Source organism: Chelonia mydas, chromosome 11, assembly GCF_015237465.2.
Source record: "Chelonia mydas isolate rCheMyd1 chromosome 11, rCheMyd1.pri.v2, whole genome shotgun sequence".
NCBI classification, from domain to species: domain Eukaryota; kingdom Metazoa; phylum Chordata; order Testudines; family Cheloniidae; genus Chelonia; species Chelonia mydas.
This window is the reverse complement of record NC_051251.2, coordinates 513857-531874: the sequence shown is the minus strand read 5'-3', so window position 1 is coordinate 531874 and position 18018 is coordinate 513857. Positions and strand designations below refer to the sequence as shown.

At 64.2% G+C, this 18018-nt stretch overlaps 1 protein-coding gene across 1 annotated transcript in view; it reads right to left on the bottom strand.

Moving 5' to 3' along the window:
• The window catches only part of OBSL1 (obscurin like cytoskeletal adaptor 1), a 69813-nt gene that overhangs the window by 18965 nt on the left and 32830 nt on the right, over positions 1-18018 (bottom strand). Inside the window, 5 exon segments of the mRNA XM_043525545.1 lie at positions 642-917; positions 4092-4367; positions 4819-5094; positions 10895-11167; positions 11855-12130. Coding sequence (XP_043381480.1) covers positions 642-917; positions 4092-4367; positions 4819-5094; positions 10895-11167; positions 11855-12130 — 1377 coding nt within the window.

The following is an 18018-nucleotide window of genomic DNA, read 5'->3' as shown; positions in this document are numbered from 1 at the left end:
AACACCCATTGTTTCATGTTCTCTGTGTATATAAATCTCCTCACTGTATTTTCCACTGAATGCATCGGATGAAGTGAGCTGTAGCTCACGAAAGCTTATGCTCAAATAAATTGGTTAGTCTCTAAGGTGCCACGAGTCCTCCTGTTCTTTTAGCGGATACAAACTAACGCGGCTGCTACTCTGAAACCTGTCCTTCCAGTGGGTGTGTCCTGCATTGCCCACACTGAACTTCACCTGCCCCCACTGCAGCCCGCTTCCCTGCCTGGCTGGGCCCTCTGCCCCCACCCCACACCTGGCTGGGCCCTCTGCCCCCTCCCCCCCGCCTGTCTGGGCCCTCTGCCCCCTCCCCTCGGGCTGGGCCCTCTGTCCTTCCTCAGTCCCCTCTGATTTTAACTAGCCTAAGTCATGTGGTGTCATCACCCACCTTCCTATCGACCTGCTCACTCCCTTCTCCGACCATTAGCCCACTGAATAAGGCTCCTCACACCCTCATTCTGTGCGGCCCAGCAGCAAAGGGCCTGTCCCTCCAAAGGGGCTGCCCGGCTCCTGCATTGCTCCCCAATGCCAGGCAGGGCCCTCACCCACCCGCCGGACGGGAAGTCGGCGGCAGGCCAGCAGGTGTGGGGCCAGCTCAGCCGTACCTTCCACGGTGACACAGAAGATGAGGCTGTCGTCGTGGCTGTCACACAGATACTCCCCTGCGTCCTTGCTCTCCATGCCCAGAATGACCAGTGCGCGCCGCGCCCCGTCCTCCTCCAGACGCACGCGCCCCGTGTCCTGCAACTTCTCACCATCCTTGTACCACTTCACCTCTCCGTGGGCATGTGAGAGCGTCACCTCCAGCACCAGGTCCTCCGCGGCCAGGCAGCGGCGGTGGGTCTGCAGCTCACCCCGCCCCAGGATCGTCACAGGAGGGTCTGGCAGAACCAAGACAAACAGCAGGTAGGATTAACCAGCCTATGGAACTCCCTGCCACAAGGTTTCACGGAGGCATCAGAAGGATTCGATATTTGCATGCACAACAGTGACAAGAGCCCCCATGATACTGCACGATATACAAGGGCACTGAACCCTCCCACGCCAGTGTAGGGGATAGAAAGGAGATTCCCCTGGGCCCATCCCCCATTGCAGGGTTGTTGTACCTTCCCCGGAAGTGCCTGGGGCTGTTCACTGTCAGAGACGGGCACCAGATTAGAGGGGACCTGCTCCACTCCAGCCTGGAAACTCCAAAACAAGCCCAGGACTCAGCCCGCTCTGAGCGCAGGCCCCCCGGGACCAGGGTGGGCACAACTGGTCCCTGAGCATCCTGACAGAAGGGGCCTGCAATTAGCCTGTTTCATCTCACACCCCTCGGGTCCCGGTTGGGAGGAGACAACCAGCACAGCTGCCAGGGCTCTGGCGAATTGGGCACTGCACCACTGGCCTGCTGTGCCCAAGTGGCAATTGTCTGTACTATTTTTATCAAGTCTGTGTCTGCCTCAGTTTCCCCTATATGCTGCATTGTTACCTACTGGGGGCAGGGGAAGAGACAGGTGTGAAGGGCTCCCAGTTGTCTGGGGCCTGAGGTCCCACATCAATGGAGCTCTGGAGAAGACAATGGCAAATCCAACTGCCCAGACACGGATGCCTAGCAACCAACGACCCAGAGAGATCTGCACTCCCCACCACTGGGCAGGGGGCTGAGCCGCATCCCCCAGCTCGGGAACAAAGGGCTGGGGGGTGGGCAGGGAGTTGTGTTGGCTGCAGGAAGCAGTGGCGGGTACACTGGGGAGTCTGACTGAGGAGGTCAGTTGGCGTGACAGAGGGATGGGGCTTTGGGCTCCCCAAGGTCTCCCTGTGCTGGATCCAGGTGACTAATAACCCAGCTGTCGGCCCGCACTGGATGCGTGTCCCTGCAGATGCTGGCAGAGGGGGCGCTGACCCCTAAGATGGTGTGACACCCTGGGTTTTTCCTCCTTATTATGTTGTACATGAGCCTATGGGAGTCTTACTGTTTTGTATGAATACTGTGTGCCTCAGTTTCCCTGCATACTGCACCAGTGCCTAGGTGGTGGGAATAAGGGTCTGTGTCCTTGGGGACAGGTGAGGTGGCTCCAGCCGCCTGCACATAAGCAATGGACGATGCCCTTCATAACCTGAGACCGAGGAGGGGGTACGACCAGATGACACTTTGCCTGGGAAGCGAGACAAAGATCAGGAGGGCGATGGGTGTGTCTGAGGCCAGGTCGCTGGAAGCTGGGCAGTCTGCTATGCGGGACTCAGAGAGTGGGGAGTCCAGGGCATCCAGCCTGGGTCCCCCCCAAGATGGACTTGCCTGAAAGTCACTGATTCCTGTGCTAACAAGATCTGTTCTACGCTGTGTTCCTGTTGACTAATAACCTGTCTGTTTCACCGGCTGGCTGAGAGTCACGTCTGACTGCGGAGTTGGGGGGCAGGGCCCTCTGGCTTCTCCAGGGGTCCCATCCAGGTGGACCCGCCGGGGGAAGTGTACGGTGTGAACAGGGATGCTGACTGCTCCGAGGTCAGGCCCAGGAAGGCCTTAGCCGAAGAGGCTCCTTGCCCTGAACAGCAGCGTGCCCTGAGGGGAGTCGCGCTACCCAGAGTCCTGCCGGCTTCGTACAGAGCAGTTCCAGAGCATCGGACCTGTGACTCCGCCCTACATGGTACAACTCCCCTCAGGGTCTGTCTCCGTGGGACTCGTTGCCCAGGGGTCCAGCCCCAGGAGGCAGTTAAGCCGTGTGGCTTCCTCTGGAGGCGGAGTGAGACCCCTCGGGGGCATGGCCCACTGACGGGGCCTCCTAGAGCCTGTCCCCACGCGGGGGCCATGGCCCCCATCCTGTGGGTCCGTGACACCTTCCCCACCCCATTGCTGACCCCCCACAGACTCACCATGGCTCTCCAAGCGCCCCCAGTGGGGCCTGTGCCGGGGCGCAAGCCCTGAGGCTGAGTGCGCAGACGCAGCAACTGTCCCTGGACACACTAGCCATTGGAAACAGAGCAGAGGGGCAGAGCCCACATGAGCACCAGTGCCCCGGTGCATGCGGCTGCACACGGGCAGCGACAGGCATGCCCAGGCCTGCGCATGGGACTCGGGTCTGGTTCTCAGGGGGCAGCGTGAGGCGGGGGGCAACAGACTCGGCCTGGCACAAGAGAGGGTTGTGGGGACACCACTTTATAGCCTGAATCTGGCTGCAAAGGTGTCACGGAGTCCCCGGGCGATGCTCTGGAACTGCTCCCCATGAAGCCAGGCAGGACCGTGGGGAAGTCTCCTCTCTGGGAGCAGCCTGTCTGCAGGACACACAGCTCACCCGGCTTCCACCTTCCTGGGTCTGACCTCAGAGCATTCAGCAGCCTCTGCCCCTCCCTGCGCTTCCCACAGCCAGTCCGCCCAGGTGCGGTCCTGGGGAAGCCAGAGGGCCCTGCACCCCAACTCCGCAGTCAGACTTGACTCTCAGCCAGCCAGTAACACAGAAGGTTTATTAGACGACAGGAACATGGTCTAACACAGAGCTTGTAGGTGCAGAGAACAGTACCCCTCAGCTGGGTCCATTTTGGGGGGGCAGTGAGCCAGACAACCACGTCTGCCCTTCACTCCATGTCCCCAGCCAGCCCCAAACTGCCTCACCCTCCAGCCCCTCCTCTGGGCTTTGTCCCTTTCCAGGGCCAGGAGGGCACCTGATTCCTTTGTTCTCCAACCCTTTAGCTCTCACCAGGGGGGAAGGGCCCAGGCCATCAGTTGCCAGGAAACAGGGTGTCGGCCATTCTCTGTCTCCAGACCCCTGCACACCCCTGCCCTCTAGGGCTCTGCAATGATCATACACCCTTACCCCACCCCCTAGATACTTAAGAACTGCCTAGGGGAAACTGAGGCACCCCCACACTATTCAGAGGAAACATTAAGAACAGTCCCGCTTCGTCACATCGGGCACCTCCTTCAGTGCCAATGCCCCCACCCAGGGGCCAGTTCTAGGCCCAACTCATGCTGCTGGAAACTCGCTTCCTGCAGCACTGCCCTGCTCCCTGGGGCCAGTCACCAGCCCACCCCCAAGCAGCTACTCAGGTCTCTGGGCTCTCCCCAGCCTCTCACTCACCACACACTTGGACAGTAAACGTCCTGGTGTCATCAGCCGCATCGCAGACATACTTCCCAGAATGCTCCACTCCAGCTGCAGGGATGACCAGCCGCCGATGGGCACCCTCCTCCTCCAGGATCAGGCTGCCACCAGCCTCCAGCCTGGTGCCATCCTTAACCCACTGCACTGGCACGTTCCCGCGCGAGAGCTCACAGGCCAGAGTCACTGTCTCCCCCAGGACAGCCTTCAGGGTCGGGGGAGCTCGCCGCGGCTGCAGGATCTTCACCGGGGGCTCTGAAAGGAGAGGGCAGCGCTGGCCCAGGCAGCGAGGGGACAATGCTGCCCCCACCCTGCCCTGTTGGTTTGAATCAATGTCCGGCACAGTCATTTTCTCCTTTCACGCCACGACAGAGCAATGGTGGGTGTAAGAGCTGGAGGGAGCAGATCACGGGATGGCTCCTGGGGACTGAGGAGACACAGCGTGTATGGCTGTGCCTCAGGGCATGTGTATGACACGGAGCGGCACAGCAGAAACTCACCACTGGCAAACGTATGGGCCACTCTCCCCAGCTACTCCGTGACCATAAGCAGAGCGGGAACCCAGGAGACACCAAGTGCAGCCGAGAGAGGGAGATGGATCCGGAGCAGGGGAAGAGCTTTGCTCAGTTTATCGAGGACGGTCACAGAGCAGATGTCACAGAGATGAGGAAGCTGTGCCCCACGTTACCTGGCCCCCCACGCTCACCTGACACCCTGATGTCAAAGGAGACAGACTCGTCCCTTGTCTCACAGATGTACTCGCCGGCATCCTCGGCCCGGGCCTGTGGGACAATCAGCCAGCGCTGGACCCCCTCTGCCCGCAGCAGCAGGTTCTCTGTCTCATCCACCTCCAGCCCGTCCTTGAACCAGCACACCTGGGCATCTGCGCTAGACAGCTCACACCTCAGCTCCAGGCGCTGCAGCGCCAGAGCCTGCAGCTCCAGGGAGCGCTCCTGGGGGTGCAGGATCCTCACTGGGGGCTCTGTCGGGCACATCGAACGGAAGGGACATGATGGGCTCAGGGAGACCCAATCTCTACCCGCTGCAGGGCAGGGGGTCTGCTTTACCTAACCCCAGCCTGCCTGCTCCCATGGGCCCCACTCTGCTCTAGCGAGACCCCCGGCCACTGCCCGTGTCCATCACGAGGCCTGGGCTCCCCGGTGCTCTGGGGGATCTGGGTGGGTGCTGGGGCTGCAGCCTGATGGTCGTTAGGAAACGTCTCTGCCAGCCTTGTGCTAAATGTAGGGAAGCAGCTGCCCACGGAGCACAGGGGTTACAGCCTCTGTCAGACCCAGACCCCAGTTCTTCCAGGGCCATCGTGGGCTGGGCGCTGACGGGGCGCAGGGCTCTCCCTGAGGGCCAGGGGCCAGGCACTGACGGGGCGCAGGGCTCTCCCTGAGGGCCAGGGGCCGGGCGCTGATGGGGCGCAGGGCTCTCCCCTGAGGGGCAGGGGCTGGGCGCTGACGGGGAGCAGGGCTCTCCCTGAGGGCCAGGGGCCAGGCACTGACGGGGCGCAGGGCTCTCCCTCAGGGCCAGGGGCCGGGCGCCGAAGGGGCGCAGGGCTCTCCCTGAGGGCCAGGGGCCAGGCGCTGACAGGGCGCAGGGCTCTCCCTGAGGGCCAGGGGCCGGGCGCTGAAGGGGCGCAGGGCTCTCCCTGAGGGCCAGGGGCCGGGCGCTGATGGGGCGCAGGGCTCTCCCTGAGGGCCAGGGGCCAGGTGCTGACGGGGCGCAGGGCTCTCCCTCACGGCCAGGGGCTGGGCGCTGACGGGGAGCAGGGCTCTCCCTGAGGGCCAGGGGCCAGGCACTGACGGGGCGCAGGGCTCTCCCCTCAGGGCCAGGGGCCGGGCGCTGACGGGGCGCAGGGCTCTCCCTGAGGGCCAGGGGCCGGGCGCTGACGGGGCGCAGGGCTCTCCCCTCACGGCCAGGGGCCGGGCGCTGACGGGGCGCAGGGCTCTCCCTGAGGGCCAGGGGCCAGGCACTGACGGGGCGCAGGGCTCTCCCCTCAGGGCCAGGGGCCGGGCGCTGACGGGGCGCAGGGCTCTCCCCTCACGGCCAGGGGCCGGGCGCTGACGGGGCGCAGGGCTCTCCCTCAGGGCAAGGGGCCGGGCGCCGAAGGGGCGCAGGGCTCTCCCTGAGGGCCAGGGGCCAGGCGCTGATGGGGCGCAGGGCTCTCCCTGAGGGCCAGGGGCCGGGCGCTGACGGGGTGCAGGGCTCTCCCTGAGGGCCAGGGGCCGGGCGCTGACGGGGCGCAGGGCTCTCCCCTCACGGCCAGGGGCCGGGCGCTGACGGGGCGCAGGGCTCTCCCCTCACGGCCAGGGGCCGGGCGCTGACGGGGCGCAGGGCTCTCCCCTCACGGCCAGGGGCCGAGCGCTGACGGGGCGCAGGGCTCTGCCCTCAGGGCCAGGGGCCGGGCGCTGACAGGGCGCAGGGCTCTCCCCTGAGGGCCAGGGGCCGAGTGCTGACGGGGCGCAGGGCTCTCCCCTCACAGCCAGGGGCCAGGTGCTGACGGGGCGCAGGGCTCTGCCCTCACGGCCAGGGGCCGGGCGCTGACGGGGCGCAGGGCTCTCCCCTCACGGCCAGGGGCCGGGCGCTGACGGGGCGCAGGGCTCTCCCCTCACGGCCAGGGGCCGGGCGCTGACGGGGCGCAGGGCTCTCCCCTCACGGCCAGGGGCCGGGCGCTGACGGGGCGCAGGGCTCTCCCTGAGGGCCAGGGGCCAGGCGCTGATGGGGCGCAGGGCTCTCCCTGAGGGCCAGGGGCCGGGCGCTGACGGGGCGCAGGGCTCTCCCTGAGGGCCAGGGGCCGGGCGCTGACGGGGCGCAGGGCTCTCCCTGAGGGCCAGGGGCCGGGCGCTGACGGGGCGCAGGGCTTTCCCTGAGGGGCAGGGGCCGGGCGTTGACGGGGTGCAGGGCTCTCCCTGAGGGGCAGGGGCCGGGCGCTGACAGGGTGCAGGGCTCTCCCTGAGGACCAGGGGCCGGGCGCTGACGGGGCGCAGGGCTCTCCCCTGAGGGGCAGGGGCCGGGCGCTGACAGGGTGCAGGGCTCTCCCTGAGGACCAGGGGCCGGGCGCTGACGGGGCGCAGGGCTCTCCCTGAGGGGCAGGGGCCGGGCGCCGAAGGGGCGCAGGGCTCTCCCCTGAGGGGCAGGGGCCGGGCGCTGACGGGGTGCAGGGCTCTCCCTGAGGGCCAGGGGCCGGGCGCTGATGGGGCGCAGGGCTCTCCCTGAGGGCCAGGGGCCGGGCGCTGACGGGGCGCAGGGCTCTCCCTGAGGGCCAGGGGCAGGGCGCTGATGGGGCGCAGGGCTCTACCCTGAGGGCCAAGGGCAGGGCGCTGACGGGGCGCAGGGCTCTCCCCTCACAGCCAGGGGCCTGGCGCTGACGGGGCGCAGGGCTCTCCCCTGAGGGGCAGGGGCCGGGCGCTGACGGGGTGCAGGGCTCTCCCCTCACGGCCAGGGGCCGGGCGCTGACGGGGCGCAGGGCTCTCCCCTCACGGCCAGGGGCCGGGCGCTGACGGGGTGCAGGGCTCTCCCCTCACGGCCAGGGGCCGGGCGCTGACGGGGAGCAGGGCTCTCCCCTCACGGCCAGGGGCCGGGCGCTGACGGGGCGCAGGGCTCTCCCCTCACTGCCAGGGGCCGGGCGCTGACGGGGCGCAGGGCTCTCCCCTGAGGGCCAGGGGCCGGGCGCTGACGGGGCGCAGGGCTCTCCCCTGAGGGCCAGGGGCCGGGCGCTGACGGGGCGCAGGGCTCTCCCTGAGGGCCAGGGGCCGGGCGCTGACGGGGCGCAGGGCTCTCCCCTCACGGCCAGGGGCCGGGCGCTGACGGGGCGCAGGGCTCTCCCCTCACGGCCAGGGGCCGGGCGCTGACGGGGTGCAGGGCTCTCCCCTCACGGCCAGGGGCCGGGCGCTGACGGGGAGCAGGGCTCTCCCCTCAGGGCTAGGGGCCGGGCGCTGACGGGGCGCAGGGCTCTCCCCTCACGGCCAGTGGCCGGGCGCTGACGGGGTGCAGGGCTCTCCCCTTACGTCCAGGGGCCAGGCGCTGACGGGGCGCAGGGCTCTCCCCTCAGGGCTAGGGGCCGGGCGCTGACGGGGTGCAGGGCTCTCCCCTCACGGACAGGGGCCGGGCGCTGACGGGGTGCAGGGCTCTCCCCTCACGGCCAGGGGCCGGGCGCTGACGGGGCGCAGGGCTCTCCCCTCACGGCCAGGGGCCAGGCGCTGACGGGGCGCAGGGCTCTCCCCTCAGGGCCAGGGGCCGGGCGCTGACGGGGCGCAGGGCTCTCCCCTCACGGCCAGGGGCCAGGCGCTGACGGGGCGCAGGGCTCTCCCCTCACGGCCAGGGGCCGGGCGCTGACGGGGCGCAGGGCTCTCCCTGAGGGGTAGGGGCCGGGCGCTGATGGGGCGCAGGGCTCTACCCTGAGGGCCAGAGGCCAGGTGCTGACGGGGCGCAGGGCTCTCCCTGAGGGCCAGGGGCCGGGCGCTGACGGGGCGCAGGGCTCTACCCTGAGGGCCAGGGGCCAGGTGCTGATGGGGCGCAGGGCTCTGCCTTCACGGCCAGGGGCCGGGCGCTGACGGGGCGCAGGGCTCTGCCTTCACGGCCAGGGGCCGGGCGCTGACGGGGCGCAGGGCTCTCCCTGAGGGCCAGGGGCCGGGCGCTGACAGGGCGCAGGGCTCTCCCCTCACGGCCAGGGGCCGGGCGCTGACGGGGCGCAGGGCTCTCCCCTCACGGCCAGGGGCCGGGCGCTGACGGGGCGCAGGGCTCTCCCCTCACGGCCAGGGGCCGGGCACTGATGGGGTGCAGGGCTCTCCCTGAGGGGCAGGGGCCGGGCGCTGACGGGGCACAGGGCTCTACCCTGAGGGCCAGAGGCCAGGCGCTGACGGGGCGCAGGGCTCTCCCCTCACGGCCAGGGGCCGGGCACTGATGGGGCGCAGGGCTCTCCCTGAGGGCCAGGGGCCGGGCGTTGACGGGGCGCAGGGCTCTCCCTGAGGGCCAGGGGCCGGGCGCTGACGGGGCGCAGGGCTCTCCCCTCACGGCCAGGGGCCGGGCACTGATGGGGTGCAGGGCTCTCCCTGAGGGGTAGGGGCCAGGCGCTGATGGGGCGCAGGGCTCTACCCTGAGGGCCAGAGGCCAGGTGCTGACGGGGCGCAGGGCTCTCCCCTCACGGCCAGGGGCCGGGCGCTGACGGGGCGCAGGGCTCTCCCCTCACGGCCAGGGGCCGGGCGCTGACGGGGCGCAGGGCTCTGCCTTCACGGCCAGGGGCCGGGCGCTGACGGGGCGCAGGGCTCTCCCTGAGGGCCAGGGGCCGGGCGCTGACGGGGCGCAGGGCTCTCCCCTCACGGCCAGGGGCCGGGCGCTGACGGGGCGCAGGGCTCTCCCCTCACGGCCAGGGGCCGGGCGCTGACGGGGCGCAGGGCTCTCCCCTCACGGCCAGGGGCCGGGCGCTGACGGGGCGCAGGGCTCTCCCCTCACTGCCAGGGGCCGGGCGCTGACGGGGCGCAGGGCTCTCCCCTCACTGCCAGGGGCCGGGCGCTGACGGGGCGCAGGGCTCTCCCCTCACGGCCAGGGGCCGGGCGCTGACGGGGCGCAGGGCTCTCCCCTCACGGCCAGGGGCCGGGCGCTGACGGGGCGCAGGGCTCTCCCCTCACGGCCAGGGGCCGGGCGCTGACGGGGCGCAGGGCTCTCCCCTCACGGCCAGGGGCCGGGCGCTGACGGGGCGCAGGGCTCTCCCCTCACGGCCAGGGGCCGGGCGCTGACGGGGCGCAGGGCTCTCCCCTCACGGCCAGGGGCCGGGCGCTGACGGGGCGCAGGGCTCTCCCCTCACGGCCAGGGGCCGGGCGCTGACGGGGCGCAGGGCTCTCCCCTCACGGCCAGGGGCCGGGCCCTGATGGGGTGCAGGGCTCTCCCCTCACGGCCAGGGGCCGGGCACTGATGGGGTGCAGGGCTCTCCCTGAGGGGCAGGGGCCGGGCGCTGACGGGGCGCAGGGCTCTCCCCTCACGGCCAGGGGCCGGGCGCTGACGGGGCGCAGGGCTCTCCCCTCACGGCCAGGGGCCGGGCACTGATGGGGCGCAGGGCTCTCCCCTCACGGCCAGGGGCCGGGCGCTGACGGGGCGCAGGGCTCTCCCCTCACGGCCAGGGGCCGGGCACTGATGGGGCGCAGGGCTCTCCCCTCACGGCCAGGGGCCGGGCGCTGACGGGGCGCAGGGCTCTCCCCTCACGGCCAGGGGCCGGGCGCTGACGGGGCGCAGGGCTCTCCCCTCACGGCCAGGGGCCGGGCACTGATGGGGTGCAGGGCTCTCCCCTCACGGCCAGGGGCCGGGCACTGATGGGGTGCAGGGCTCTCCCTGAGGGGCAGGGGCCGGGCGCTGACGGGGCGCAGGGCTCTACCCTGAGGGCCAGAGTCCAGGTGCTGACGGGGCGCAGGGCTCTCCCTGAGGGCCAGGGGCCGGGCGCTGATGGGGCGCAGGGCTCTCCCTGAGGGCCAGGGGCCGGGCGCTGACTGGGCGCAGGGCTCTCCCCTCACGGCCAGGGGCCAGGCGCTGACAGGGCGCAGGGCTCTCCCCTCACGGCCAGGGGCCAGGCGCTGACAGGGCGCAGGGCTCTCCCCTCACGGCCAGGGGCCGGGCACTGATGGGGCGCAGGGCTCTCCCCTCAGGGCCAGGGGCTGGGTGCTGGTGAGAGCCCTGCCCACCTGTCATCTCCCCCCAGGGGACCGGGGCTGTCACTGACCTGCCAGCTGGGGTAACGGGGGAGCGCTGCTGACCCACCCGCCAGGAGGCCAGGGGACATCACCGACCTGTCACCGTGATGTTGTAGAAGACGGAATCGCCGCCCGCGTCGCACACAAGCTCCCCCGTGTCCTGCGGCCGGGCCGAGGGGATGACGAGCCTGCGATGGGGCCCCTCGCACTCCAGGAGTAGGCAATCGCCCTCCTCCACCTCCACCCCATCCTTGTACCACTGCACTGGGGCATCGGCACGGGAAAGCTCGCACGCCAGCACCACGCGCTCCGAGGCCAGGTAGGTGTGCGCGGCGTCCTCGTTAGAGCTGACAATCCTCACGGGTGGCTCTGGGCAGGGAGACAGGATGGGCTCAGCAGAGAGGCTGCCGGCTGGGTCACTCACAGCCAGCCGCCCCGCCCATTCTCCAAGGCAGGATGCCCAGGAAGAGGGTGAGGAAGTGATCCTGGGGGCAGCTATCTGGGGCGATGCAGAGCCTGGACTGACCATCCCTCATCAGGCGGGGATGTGGCTCATTCTGCTTTAGATGGAACTGCAGAGTCGTTTGCATTCTCCATGTCTGGAGGGAGCTGCTGCTTCCCTCCCTAGGGCCCAGCTCCCTGAAGCCACCCCCGTGGCAGAGAGAGCCAGGGCTCAGGACTCTGAGGGTCTTCATTTAGCTTCAAGGCAGAGCTGGGCAGCAGGCTGGTCCCCCGCTGCCCGCACAGGGGACTGGGAGTCAGAGCCCAGGCCCTGCTGGGTCTGACAAGTGCCAGCTCTGGTAATGCACCGTCAAGCCCAGACGCTTCACTGGCAAGCCCCCTGTGCCATGCCTGCTGCCCTAGCTGGGGTCGAAGGCAATGGCAGCGCTGGGTACAGGGTCAGACCCACAGAGTAACTGACCACCAGGCCAGGCAGCACCTCAGGGCAGAGACCCCAGCTTCCTATCTGAGTGTAAGGCTTCAGCCCCCCCAGCAGTGCCTGTGGGCGTTCACCCTGCTCCTGGGGAGGGGACTGTTGCCCAGCCCCCAGCTCACCGGTCACAGTCACTGTGAAGCTCAGCGCATCCTCGCCCACATCACACGTGTATGTCCCGGCATCCGAGGGGCGGGCAGAGCGGATACACAGCCTCCTGGTGCAGCCCTCTGCCTGCAGGGTGACGACGTCGTCCGCGGGCACAGCCTCCCCGTCCTTGAGCCACCGCACAGGGGCGTCGGGCACAGAGACCTCACACTCCAGGAGCAGGGGCAGCCCTGCCAGGAGCTCCCGGAGGCGCTGGGCCTCGGGCACCGGGGCGATGCGCACCTGCGGGGCTGAGAGAGCAGGTTCTTTATCACACCAGTGCGGCAGCACCCTCAGAGGTAGGGCTATTTTGAAGCCCAGAGGAGGCTGCGGTCCCAGCCCAACGGAGCTCACAGCCGCAGGCCGTAGGAGCACCGCGGCTGGGGTGACATTGCTACACACACTAACGGCCTGCAGGCTGCACTCCCAGGCTGGGGGGACAAGCAGCCAAGGGCTGAGCCCACAGGACTCCCAGGCAGCAGTCCCGGGGTGAACCGGGGAGAGGAGGTGGTGGTCTGACAGACCGGCTGGAATGGGGGACAGAAAGCAGGGAACTGGGGAAGGGGCATGTGGGCGAGCCAGGAGGGAGGGGGCAGAGCGGGGCAGGGAGGCTGGGAGGAAGGGGGCTGAAGAGTGAGGAGATAGGTGAGGATCCTCCCAGCAGCTGTGTCTTAGCAGGGGTTGCAGGGTGTCTGGGAGGCTGCAGAGCAGAAGGGGCCAGTGACCTGGGGGGAGCCTGGAGAGAAGCATTCGCCATGTGACCAGAGGATCTTGCCAATTTCTGCCAAGAGAAAGTTGGTGAAATGTGACCTGCCCTTCCCCCTCCCCTCAGCTCGCCTGCCCCTCCCACAACTCTCCCCCCTCATCCCCAGTCATACAGAGTCTCTGCTCTGCTCCTCTAGCCCCTCCACTTGTTCCCAGGACCCCATCCAATCCCATCTCCTGGTCTCCCTGAACCCTCCTCCTCTCTCCGCTTCTCACTCTCCTCTGGCTCTTCCCCTCACAACATGAAGTGCCAATCACACCCACCCTGCCCCACTTGCCTCTCCAACTATCGCCCCATCTCCCTTCCTCCCCAAGCTCCCTGCACACACTGGCTGGAGTTCCTCTCCTCCTGCTCCGTCCTGGACCTGCCAGCCCCCGGCATGCCACAGAAACTGCTCTTGCTCAGGTCTCCAGTGACCCCTTCTAACCAAGGCTCAGGGCCAGCACTCCATCTTCATCCTCCCCGGTCTGTCAGCCGCCTTCACACAACTGGCCATGCTCCTCCTCTTGGCTTCCCTGATTCTGGCCTCTCTGGGTCTCCTACTCCCCCTCAAATCGCTCCTTCAGAGGAGCCTCCAGACCCAGGCAACAGCCGGGGGTTGCACAGTTCTGAGTCTGTGCCCAGGGACATGTCCGGACGGGCTAAGACCTTGCTGGCAGCCACAGCTATTGTGGGGTGGATGGATGGAAAGTTGTCAAAGAGTGTGGGGGAGTCAGAGCCCTGCACCCCTCACTTCCTGCGATCCACTGTGACTCTCAGCCAGCCAGTAAAACGGAAGGTTTATTAGACGACAGGAACACAGTCCAAATCAGAGCTTGTAGGTACAGACAACAGGACCCTCTCAGTCATGTCCATCTGGGGGGCAGGGAGCTTAGTCCCAGCCCTGGAGCTCCCTCCGTCTCCCCAGTCTCCTTCCAAACTCCAACCCCCTCCAGCTGTCTCCCCCAGCCTTTCCCCGGCTCCTCCTCCAGCCTTTGTCCAGCTTCCCAGGCCAAAGGTGTCACCTCGCCCCAACCCCCTTCCTGGGCTCAGGTTAAAGGCTCAGGTATCATCCCTCCAGTGAAGCCCTCCCCTGCTATCCCATCCCCAATGCCGACAATCCCAGTAAAACTCCACCGCAGCATCCCCAGGTCAATCCTCCCCACTCCCTGATCCATCACAAAAGTATTTCCAGAGATATGTACCGCAGACGATTGTGTTCCAAAGCTGCTGGAGGCCAGACAGTCCCCGGGGCGGGGAGGTTCTCAGAGCTGGAGTGAGCACAATTGACACCCTTCCCCCCAGCCCAGCCAAGAGTTTACAGGCCAGATAAGGTGGGGACTTAGAATCATAGAATCATAGAATATCAGGGTTGGAAGGGACCCCAGAAGATCATCTAGTCCAACCCCCTGCTCGAAGCAGGACCAATTCCCAGTTAAATCATCCCAGCCAGGGCTTTGTCAAGCCTGACCTTAAAAACCTCTAAGGAAGGAGATTCTACCACCTCCCTAGGTAACGCATTCCAGTGTTTCACCACCCTCTTAGTGAAAAAGTTTTTCCTAATATCCAATCTAAACCTTCCGCATTGCAACTTGAGACCATTACTCCTCGTTCTGTCATCTGCTACCATTGAGAACAGTCTAGAGCCATCCTCTTTGGAACCCCCTTTCAGGTAGTTGAAAGTAGCTATCAAATCCCCCCTCATTCTTCTCTTCTGCAGACTAAACAATCCCAGCTCCCTCAGCCTCTCCTCATAAGTCATGTGCTCTAGACCCCTAATCATTTTTGTTGCCCTTCACTGGACTCTCTCCAATTTATCCACATCCTTCTTGTAGTGTGGGGCCCAAAACTGGACACAGTACTCCAGATGAGGCCTCACCAGTGTCGAATAGAGGGGAACGATCACGTCCCTCGATCTGCTCGCTATGCCCCTACTTATACATCCCAAAATGCCATTGGCCTTCTTGGCAACAAGGGCACACTGCTGACTCATATCCAGCTTCTCGTCCACTGTCACCCCTAGGTCCTTTTCCGCAGAACTGCTGCCTAGCCATTCGGTCCCTAGTCTGTAGCGGTGCATTGGATTCTTCCATCCTAAGTGCAGGACCCTGCACTTATCCTTATTGAACCTCATCAGATTTCTTTTGGCCCAATCCTCCAATTTGTCTAGGTCCTTCTGTATCCTATCCCTCCCCTCCAGCGTATCTACCACTCCTCCCAGTTTAGTATCATCCGCAAATTTGCTGAGAGTGCAAACCACACCATCCTCCAGATCATTTATGAAGATATTGAACAAAACCGGCCCCAGGACCGACCCCTGGGGCACTCCACTTGACACCGGCTGCCAACTAGACATGGAGCCATTGATCACTACCCGTTGAGCCCGACAATCTAGCCAGCTTTCTACCCACCTTATAGTGCATTCATCCAGCCCATACTTCCCTAACTTGCTGACAAGAATACTGTGGGAGACCGTGTCAAAAGCTTTGCTAAAGTCAAGAAACAATACATCCACTGCTTTCCCTTCATCCACAGAACCAGTAATCTCATCATAAAAGGCGATTAGATTAGTCAGGCATGACCTTCCCTTGGTGAATCCATGCTGACTGTTCCTGATCACTTTCCTCTCATGTAAGTGCTTCAGGATTGATTCTTTGAGGACCTGCTCCATGATTTTTCCAGGGACTGAGGTGAGGCTGACTGGCCTGTAGTTCCCAGGATCCTCCTTCTTCCCTTTTTTAAAGATGGGCACTACATTAGCCTTTTTCCAGTCATCCGGGACTTCCCCCGTTCGCCACGAGTTTTCAAAGATAATGGCCAAGGGCTCTGCAATCACAGCCGCCAATTCCTTCAGCACTCTCGGATGCAACTCGTCCGGCCCCATGGACTTGTGCACGGCCAGCTTTTCTAAATAGTCCCTAACCACCTCTATCTCCACAGAGGGCTGGCCATCTCTTCCCCATTTTGTGATGCCCAGCGCAGCAGTCTGGGAGCTGACCTTGTTAGTGAAAACAGAGGCAAAAAAAGCATTGAGTACATTAGCTTTTTCCACATCCTCTGTCACTAGGTTGCCTCCCTCATTCAGTAAGGGGCCGACACTTTCCTTGGCTTTCTTCTTGTTGCCAACATACCTGAAGAAACCCTTCTTGTTACTCTTGACATCTCTTGCTAGCTGCAGCTCCAGGTGCGATTTGGCCCTCCTGATATCTTTCCTACATGCCCGAGCAATATTTTTATACTCTTCCCTGGTCATATGTCCAACCTTCCACTTCTTGTAAGCTTCTTTTTTATGTTTAAGATCCGCTAGGATTTCACCATTAAGCCAAGCTGGTCGCCTGCCATATTTACTATTCTTTCGACTCATCGGGATGGTTTGTCCCTGTAACCTCAACAGGGATTCCTTGATATACAGCCAGCTCTCCTGGACTCCCTTCCCCTTCATGTTAGTCCCCCAGGGGATCCTGGCCATCTGTTCCCTGAGGGAGTCGAAGTCTGCTTTCCTGAAGTCCAGGGTCCGTATCCTGCTGCTTACCTTTCTTCCCTGCGTCAGGATCCTGAACTCAACCAACTCATGGTCACTGCCTCCCAGATTCCCATCCACTTTTGCTTCCCCCACTAATTCTACCCGGTTTGTGAGCAGCAGGTCAAGAAAAGCGCCCCCCCTAGTTGGCTCCCCTAGCACTTGCACCAGGAAATTGTCCCCTACGCTTTCCAAAAACTTCCTGGATTGTCTATGCATCGCTGTATTGCTCTCCCAGCAGATATCAGGAAAATTAAAGTCACCCATGAGAATCAGGGTAGCTTCCGTGAGTTGCCGGAAGAAAGACTTGGGCCGTAACACAGCACTAAAGAGCCCAAGAAAAAGACCTGGAGCAGGGGGGCCATCAGGAGAAAGAAGGCACGAGATTGTATGCTCTGCCAGCGGGAGAGTCTCATGAAAAGTGTGGACCCCAGCTCTCTGGACTGGCCCAGCACTGGCCAGATGGGCCAGTGGGTGAGAAACACCTTCTCAGACAGGAAAGGAGCTTAACAACATAAGAACATAAGAACAGCCATACTGGGTCAGACCAATGGTCCATCTAGCCCAGTATCCTGTCTTCTGACAGTGGCCAATGCCAGATGCCCCAGAGGGAATGAACAGAACAGGGAATTGCCCAGTGATCCATCCCATGTCGCCCATTCCCAGCTTCTGGCAAACAGAGGCTAGGGACACCATCCCTGCCCATCTTGGCTAATAGCCATTGATGGACCTGTCCTCCATGAACGTATCTAGTTCTTTTTTGAACTCTGTTATAATCTTGGCCTTCACAACATCCTCTGGCAAGGAATTCCACAGGTTGACTGTGCAGTGTGTGAAGAAAGACTTCCTTTTGTTTGTTTTAAATCTGTTGCCTGGTACTTTCATTGGGTGACCCCTAGTTTTTGTGTTAGGAGGAGTAAATAACACTTCCTTATTGACTTTCTCCACACCAGTCATGATTTTATAGACCTCACTCATATCCCCCCCTTAGTCATCTCTTTTCCAAGCTGAAAAGTCCCAGTCTTATTAATCTCTCCTCATACGGAAGCCATTCCACATTGCTAATAATTTTTGTTGCCCTCTGTGACGAAGTGGGACTGTTCTTAATGTTTCCTCTGTATATTGTGGGGGTGCCTCAGTTTCCCCTAGGCAGTTCTTAAGTATCTAGGGGGTGGGGTAAGGGTGTATGATCATTGCAGAGCCCTAGAGGGCAGGTGTGTGCAGGGGTCTGGACACAGACAATGGCCAACACCCTGTTTCCTGGCCACTGATGGCCTGGCCCTTCCCCCCCTGCAAGGTGAGAGCTAAGGGGTTGGAAAACAAAGGAATCCGGTGACCTCCTGGCCCGGGAAAGGTACAAAGCCCAGAGGAGGAGGAGGGGCTGGAGGGAGTTTCAGTTTGGGGCTGGTTGGAGACATGGAATGAAGGGCAGATGTGGCTGTCTGGCTCACTGCCCCCCAAAATGGACCCAGCTGAGGGGTCCTGTTCTCTGCAGCTACAAGCTCTGTGTTAGACCATGTTCCTGTCGTCTAATAAACCTTCTGTTTTACTGGCTGGCTGAGAGTCACGTCTGACTGCGAAGTTGGGGTGCAGGACCCTCTGGCTTCCCCAGGAGCCCCGGCTGAGCGGACTCGCTGTGGGAAGCGCACGGAGGGGCAGAGGATGCTGAATGCTCCGAGGTCAGACCCAGGAAGGTGGAAGCTGTGTGAGCTGTGTGTCCTGCAGACAGGCTGCTCACATAAAGGCAACTGCCCCAGAGTCCTAACTGGCTTCATGGGGAGCAGTTCCAGAGCATCGCCCAGGGACTCCGTGACAACTGGTGGTAGCGGTGGGATATACTGCACCCCGTGGACGGCGCTTCCTGCAGTAAGTGA